Source organism: Alosa pseudoharengus, unplaced genomic scaffold (genome assembly GCF_046254945.1).
Source record: "Alosa pseudoharengus isolate Yale_2024_CS ecotype anadromous, Long Island Sound unplaced genomic scaffold, YU_APseudo_1.1 YU_APseudo_1.1_scf_6, whole genome shotgun sequence".
NCBI lineage: Eukaryota > Metazoa > Chordata > Actinopteri > Clupeiformes > Clupeidae > Alosa > Alosa pseudoharengus.
The window spans coordinates 21,773,367-21,780,866 of record NW_027468848.1 but is presented as its reverse complement, the minus strand read 5'-3'; the positions used below and the strand labels follow the sequence as shown (position 1 = coordinate 21,780,866).

Sequence of the window (7,500 nt, the reverse complement as noted above, 5' to 3'; positions counted from 1 at the left end):
GCGCCAGAGGCTACGCTAATTGGGTGCTGAAAGCGTCCCATGTCCTGACCCCCACTCCCTCCAACCCCCCGAAAAAGTCCTCTATCAGTGGGGAGAAAAGCAGCCCTTAGGGGGGCCGGGGGATCAGCGCTGACTCGCTTCTCCTGCAGGAAGTGCGGCTATCAATCTGGCCGACAGTACACTGCGGTGTTGGGGAGAGGTTTTGAACTCCAAACAGTACTTGCCATGGGGAAGGTTGAGACTAGTGTGTGTGTGTGTGTGTGTGTGTGTGTGTGCGTGCGTGTGTATTAGGGGTTAGAAGGAAAAGAAGTATTGAAATGAGAGTCCAGGAGGGGTTAAGCCTCCATCCATTACTGAGTAGGAGAGATAAATCTTGCACGGCATCGCCGTCTGTGTTTACAACTTCAAAAACTCCTCACGGGCACATTCAGTTTTTAACTCTACTTTACGCTTTATGGCAGAAAACACTTACCCGCCTTCTTTCCTCTTGATAAGGCATCCCAACCTCTGAAGCAGCCGTGGAGTGCTCTCATAAGTTGTCTCAATTTTCCCTCTCGCTAGTCAACAACCCCACAAATAAAAGTTTGGGGTTTCTATGTCTTATTCTCGGAAATGAAGATCAGATGTTTTGCTCTTCAAATGTCATTGTTTTTTTTTGTTTTTTTGTTACCAACACTGTTGTGCTACAGTGCTCCTCATTGCTTTCATCAGACTATTTTTGGTGCTGTGTCTCACACACACACACACACACACACACACACACACACACACACACACACACACACACACACACACACACACACATATACACACACACACACGTACGCGCGCACATAGCCTTTCCCTAAGTGGGCTGATGAGGCTCAGTTTACCGGGAAGCATGGAACATTATTGACCCCAGTCAGGTTTTCTCAGGACAGGACGGGACAGGGACAGTAGAGGAGAGAGGAGAGGAGAGAGGGGGAACAGCTAAGTCCTGTTTGGCTGGCCTGACACTTTTCCACCATTCATTTCGAAAGTAGAAATGTGCCCTTGTTTTGGGAACCTGACGTGGGGGGAGAGAGAGAGAGCACTCACACGCTCGGCAAGGTGCATGCTTCGCCATGACGGATGCCTTCCCACACAGCTGGCAACGCTGGAAAAAGAATTTCTGACCTTCCTGAGAAAAGAGCTGAGGTGTGTCTTTAAAAAGAAAGGACACTGGGCCCTTTTGCCTTCCTCTCTGTTTGGAAGTTCAGGCTTACACACACACACACACACACACACACACACACACACACACACACACACACACACACACACACACACACACACACACACACACACGCACACACGCACGCACGCACGCACCCACGCACACACACACACACACACACACACACACACACACAAATACAGACACTCTTACAATCACATGGATTGTTGGACACGCACATATTCCATGCACACACACAGACACACACAGACACACATACACACACTCACACACACACACACACACACACACACACACACACACACACACACACACACACACACACACACACACACACACACATATACATACAGACACTCACAAACTCACACAAAATAACACATACATTCTCACAATTTCACAAACACCTCTGTAAGACACACAAAGAAAACAGAAATAAAGAAATAAAGAAATGAAGGAAGAAATAAAGAAAGAAAAAAGAGAAAAATAGTGAAGTAGAGAAAGAGAGAGAGATGGGTAGAGAGAGAGAGAGAGAGAGATGGGTAGAGAGAGAGAGAGAGAGATGGGTAGAGAGAGAGAGAGAGAGAGAGAGACGGGTAGAGAGAGAGAGAGAGAGAGATGGGTAGAGAGAGAGAGAGAGAGAGAGAGATGGGTAGAGAGAGAGAGAGAGAGAGACGGGTAGAGAGAGAGAGAGATGGGTAGAGAGAGAGAGTGAGAGAGAGACGGGTAGAGAGAGAGAGAGAGAGAGATGAGTAGAGAGAGAGAGAGATGGGTAGAGAGAGAGAGAGAGAGAGATGGGTAGAGAGAGAGAGAGAGAGAGACGGGTAGAGAGAGAGAGAGAGAGAGATGAGTAGAGAGAGAGAGAGAGAGAGATGGGTAGAGAGAGAGAGAGAGAGATGGGTAGAGAGAGAGAGCAGGAGAGAGGAAGAAAGAGTGAAGGCCTGCTGCTTTACCAGTCCACAGGTGTGGGATTATTCAGGCTGTTTTGTCAACTGCTCAGCACCACCTCACATGACCGTTCTTCCCGCTCACATGGTGGTGGAGGGGGCCGCTGCCCGGCTACCCCCACCCCTCCTCCTCTGACCCCCTCTGTCCTGTCCTGTCCCGTCCTGTTGGTGTGGCGTGCTCCCACTGCGTTCCCTGACAGATCCCGTCTTATTTAGCCAACTCACATTTTCACCTCTGCCGCCTGGCCAATTTTCCCCTTCACCTCAAAATGTGTGAACCTTTTTCACAACCGGTTAGCTCTGATCCTGCCGGGATTTGTCAACTTCAAACGGACCCCCCCCCCCCCTACCCCACCCCCACCCCCACCCCGCACACACACACACACACACACACACACACACACACACCAAAAAAAAAGACATTGAATCAAGTGCGACTGCAGAAAGTGTGCAAGTGAGTGAAAGCCTGACCTACTTTTCTCCCCTGAGCGCTTTCTTGCAGCACTGTCCTGCTTGTTCTCCTGTTGACGATAAGGAAGCTGTTTTTTCCGACTGATATCCCAGTGGATGCTCATGTTATATTTTCAAAGCCCCACATTTTAATTCACTTGACAGGAAAACCAGTACTAATTATCCATCTTCTGTTTCTCCAAACTTCGTTTTACTGTGATTCAAAAGAAAACACAAGATTGAAATTCCTGATGCAGATCCAGTTGGTCAGTTTCCTAGAGCAACCCGAGACTTTATTACTGTCAACCTCTCTGTGGAAAACAAGCTTTTAGCTCAGAATGTGTAATAAAGCCGATAAAAGAGACAGATTAATCACTGTCATGTATGCTTTTTTAATTTAAAAATACAAGGGAGGTGCATTTGAAATCTTCTTTTCAATCTGCACTGACTAAAGCTGTGTAATGCTGGCAAACACTTCCAAGTGATTTCACTAATTCAGTTACCAGCAGACCTCCACCAGGGACCTTGGAGAGTACCTGCGTTCTAGGTTCTGTTTGTAAAGAACTGTAATTGTAGCAAGGATAACTGGAGAAGGTTCTGGATGCTCCCTTGACTTATCTGATTCATCTGTTAGCGTGTTGGCCATGGAGCCAAGTCCAGTGTTATTAGACACAGATGAGTATCTGAGGGCCGGGAAGGAGAGTTTAAGGGAAAGCAGAAATCACACAGTGGTGTGGACGCACGTTGGATCTTCCCATCGCTGCAGTCAGCCATGTACTGTCAACACAAGATGACTGCAAGAATGCAAGGACTGCTAAGAAGGTTTGTTTCAACAAATATCTCCAAAATAGATAAGGATGAGTGTGTCGGTCACATTTCAGAGGGGGTCCAGCGCAGGAGACGGAAGTCAGCTTGTTATGTCTGGTAGCTGCTCCTCTCTTGGTCCTCCTGAAGGACTGTTTTTCACTTCTGTCCTTCACAACAGATGAACACTCTCGCTGGAAGCCGTCTGGCACATAGCACAGCAGTCAAGCCTGGATGGGATTGTGTGGGTGTAAGGAGACAGGCCACAGGCTTGTGGATGTTTGGTGATGTTATACAACAGCCACGTGGTATCGCCAATGGCCAGTCTGTCTCTTGACCTGACGTTGGCTGCTGGGTGGCTTGAGCGGTGGTGTGTTATTGGAAGGTTTTCGCCTGACTGTCATTGCTGCCTCCTATAACCTGTCCACGGTGTATTCTTAACCTGGGGGGGAAATCCTTCTGCTGGTCCATTTTCACTTTTGATTGTGAGTTTCAGAGATCTCAGCTCTCAGAATCCAATCCTCAGATCTCAGAATGTGCCGTTGGTGTTGGGTGGCTCCCAGAGGAACTCTCTCCAGTTCTTCTCCTCACCAATAATTTCTGAGCTCATCTCAGCGTGCCCCTTAGCGAGAGCCGTTAGCGGACACCGAGTAACCCAGGCTGCGTTTCACCGGACCTCCGTCGCCCGCCGAGACCGGGGCTCTCATGGAGTTGCAGCGGCCCCTGAGCCGAGCCGAGAGTTTCTCTTCGGGTCTCCTTCGTGGCGCCGGTTATTTGTGAAGGGGGGTGGCTGGAGGAAAGGCGCGCAGCGTGGGCCGTGGCGGATGAGCGGGCGGGGCAGGTGAGAGGTCAGCGGCGTCCGGCGTGCGTAAACACAGCGGAGGACTCAGATGTGTGTGTGTGGCTCCGCTCCCTGCCCAGCAGGGCCTGCTGCTCCTCTCTGTGGGAAGCTCCGCACTGAGCCAGCAGCTGAGCGCTTGATTGAGAGGCCTCGCTCAGTCATCCCGATGTGCAGATATTACAGCTCCTTGCAGAAAAAAACCAATATGGAGTTCATCTTGTGTGTCTCAGTGAGATGACGTTCATCATCACAGCCCATTTTCATCATCCCTGACAACAGTCATCAGTCATCACTGCCGTTTCAAAGACCCAGGCGTCCTGAAACGTGTACTTTTTGAGCTTGTAGTTCCACAGCATGTATAAATGGGAGTTTTTGGAGCACAAATGTAAACTGTATCTCAGCACATACTAAATCACATCAACAATTTCACATGCTGGGGAGTAGGAATTCTAAGGGTGCTTTTTGGTGTTTGTTTTTGGAGTGGATTCCGACAAGTCTCGGTCATGTTTTTCGCACCACTTCCCTTTCTGACAGGTGAATGGCTGTAAATGGAAAGCCTCCTCTATGTGTGTGTGTCTGCGTGTGTGTGTGTGTGTGTGTGTGTGTGTGTGTGTGTGTGTGTGTGTGTGTGTGTGTGTGTGTGTGTGAGCTTCATGCTGAGGGAATGGGCCTTGCGTACACACACTGATCCATGCCACACAGCTGGGGAGCATCTGTTCCCCACAGACATGCCGAAAAAAACAAATGGCATAAGCGTTTCTGTGAATGAAAAGAGCAGCTAGCACTCGCCTTAGCGTCCTAGAGTCTGTAGAGCACCCCTGACACTGACGGACTGTGTGTGAGGAGAGCATGTTGACGCAGAAAATGTGTCCACTGGAAGTCCCCAAGCTGTTTTATCTCCTCACAGTATGTTCTAGAAGGAGTTCAAATCAGAAAGATGCGTGTCAAGGCTACTTCTGTGTGATGTTTTGATGCTGAAAGCTGATTGGCCCTCTCACAGTGTTGTTGTGTCCTCTGGCCCTCCAGCTAACGTTCTGGACGCCATGTTGCTGAGGAATTCTGGGAAGGCGGCGTCGGACAGCAGCAAAGAGACGAGCGGCGGCACGGCTCCCGCTCTGCCCCAGCGCCTGCTCTGGTGCTACTGCTACCACCACTGCCCCGAGGACTCCAGAAACAACACCTGCAGGTACGTCTCGCACACGCATGCACACACACACACACACACACACACACACACACACACACACACACACACACACACACACACACACTCACACTCACACACTCACACACTCACACACACACACACACACGCACACGCACACGCACACGCACACGCACACACACACACACATACACACACACACACACACGCACACACAGACTCGGGCCAGAAATTACAGTAAGTCCAAATATCTTGTCTACAACATAACAAAGATACACATTATAAGTGCTGAAGTCAAAAACGTATCCCAAAAAGAAGGCGCTAAAGTCCGGCAGAGTTCCGTGCAAAAATTCCTTTAATGACTACATAGCGCAAAGCCTGAGTGGATCGCACGATCGCACTCCCGAACAATTGTTGAACACCAACATTTATACCCCTCCTTAGATGCTGACACAACATTTGGAAACTTCGAACCCACAGGTGGCGTTATGAAAGGATCGTTGTTCGGTCTTATCTTCGCAAGTCAGCACTATTGCTGCCAAGGGTACGAACTTTTTACCGTAGCACAAGTTCAGAGGTTTACACAAAGTTCAGGGGTTTATACAGTGATCACAGGTCACACATCATTCATGGGTTACATATTGTTCACTCATTTTCTTTCATACTCGCTGTTTTTGAGTAGAGCCCGCCTCCGATGACTTCTTTATCTCTGCAACTGCAAGGCCAAGCATGCTTTTTTCAAACAGGCTTCACCCATCATACTTAAAAAAAAAAAAAAAACTTGTTATTTAAAATGTTATAAAAGTATGATAGTTAGGAATAACTTCAGTGTATTACTTCTTTATGATTGAGGTTATATAAATACATGCTTTACAGTTTAAAACTTATTCTCTCATCATGATGTCTACAAACCATAGTGATAATTGTCTACCACACGCACACACACACACACACGCCCCTTCTACTTTAATTGACTGGCAAAGTTAAAAGATGTCAAATGCCTACACAGTATGTTTACCAATAAATGAGAAGGTTTGGTCCATGTGTTTGGCATGTTAGACTTAGACATCAATAAAATGAGGGCCCTGCATTCCTTCACAGCACACATTCACATGCATGCATTTACATCGCCCATGTTCATATGACCTAGTGGAGTAGAGATGTCCCTTCAGGGCTTGAGAGCTTCATACTTAGCCAAAGCACATCACGCACAGCACATTGCATATACAATTTTCACAGGTTCACAGGCTAACTTCCACATTCAAGATGATCTATACATCCATATTTTAAATCTGAAGACGTGTTTTCTTTTGTGTAGCTCTTGGGAGGACATAAACACCTGTCAATACCATTACAGACTGTTACACATTACACTTATACTTTACATTACACTGAGCAAAGTTACATTTTTATAGACCAAAAATGTGTTTTAGTGCATTTCTGCTTTTTATATGAAATATTTATTTGGCATGAAATTGAGCTCATTTTACGAGGTTATCACGCGTAGCTTGACATGAAATTGACAAGCACTGAGTTATGTGATTTGATAAATGTCTTAATTTTTTTCTCTTTGTTCTTCTCAGAACATTTGCCACAAACCATTCAGAACATGTGCCACAAATAATGGTTGACATTCTAAATGAGTGTCTGATGGGCAATTAGTGCAACACACTCGCTCTGTCAAATTTGATATTAATCAGCGCAGCCGAACAAGTTCAGAATGACTCATTTTTGTGTTTCCAGGGAACAAAATAAGCCTTAATCACACAAGCTAATTTAACTGACAACAGCATCAACTAGTTAGAGCTTCTTGATCACAGTTTTCACAGTTTCCCACTGATTGAAAGTGTTTTCTCCTCTCCTCTCCCCTCTCTCTCTCTCTCTCTCTCTCTCTCTCTCTCTCCTCTCTCCTCTTGCTCCCTATCTACAGGACGGATGGGTTCTGCTTCACTATGGTGGAGGAGGAGGAGGGTGGTGTGCCCGTCTTGACCTCCGGCTGTCTAGGTTTGGTGGGCTCTGAGTTCCAGTGCAGGGTGAGCACTCAGTCACTCAGTCCCACACACCCAAACAGAACATC

General features: G+C 47.3%; 1 protein-coding gene across 3 annotated transcripts in view; it reads left to right on the top strand.

Annotated features, from left to right (window-relative positions):
* bmpr1ba (bone morphogenetic protein receptor, type IBa) overlaps nucleotides 1-7,500 on the top strand; it is a 75,173-nt gene that overhangs the window by 56,869 nt on the left and 10,804 nt on the right. For all 3 annotated transcript variants that reach the window (XM_076269772.1, XM_076269770.1, XM_076269773.1), the window contains 2 exons: nucleotides 5,285-5,444; nucleotides 7,354-7,456. In XM_076269772.1, the coding sequence (XP_076125887.1) occupies nucleotides 5,285-5,444; nucleotides 7,354-7,456 (263 nt within the window). The remainder of the gene's footprint in view (nucleotides 1-5,284; nucleotides 5,445-7,353; nucleotides 7,457-7,500) is intronic.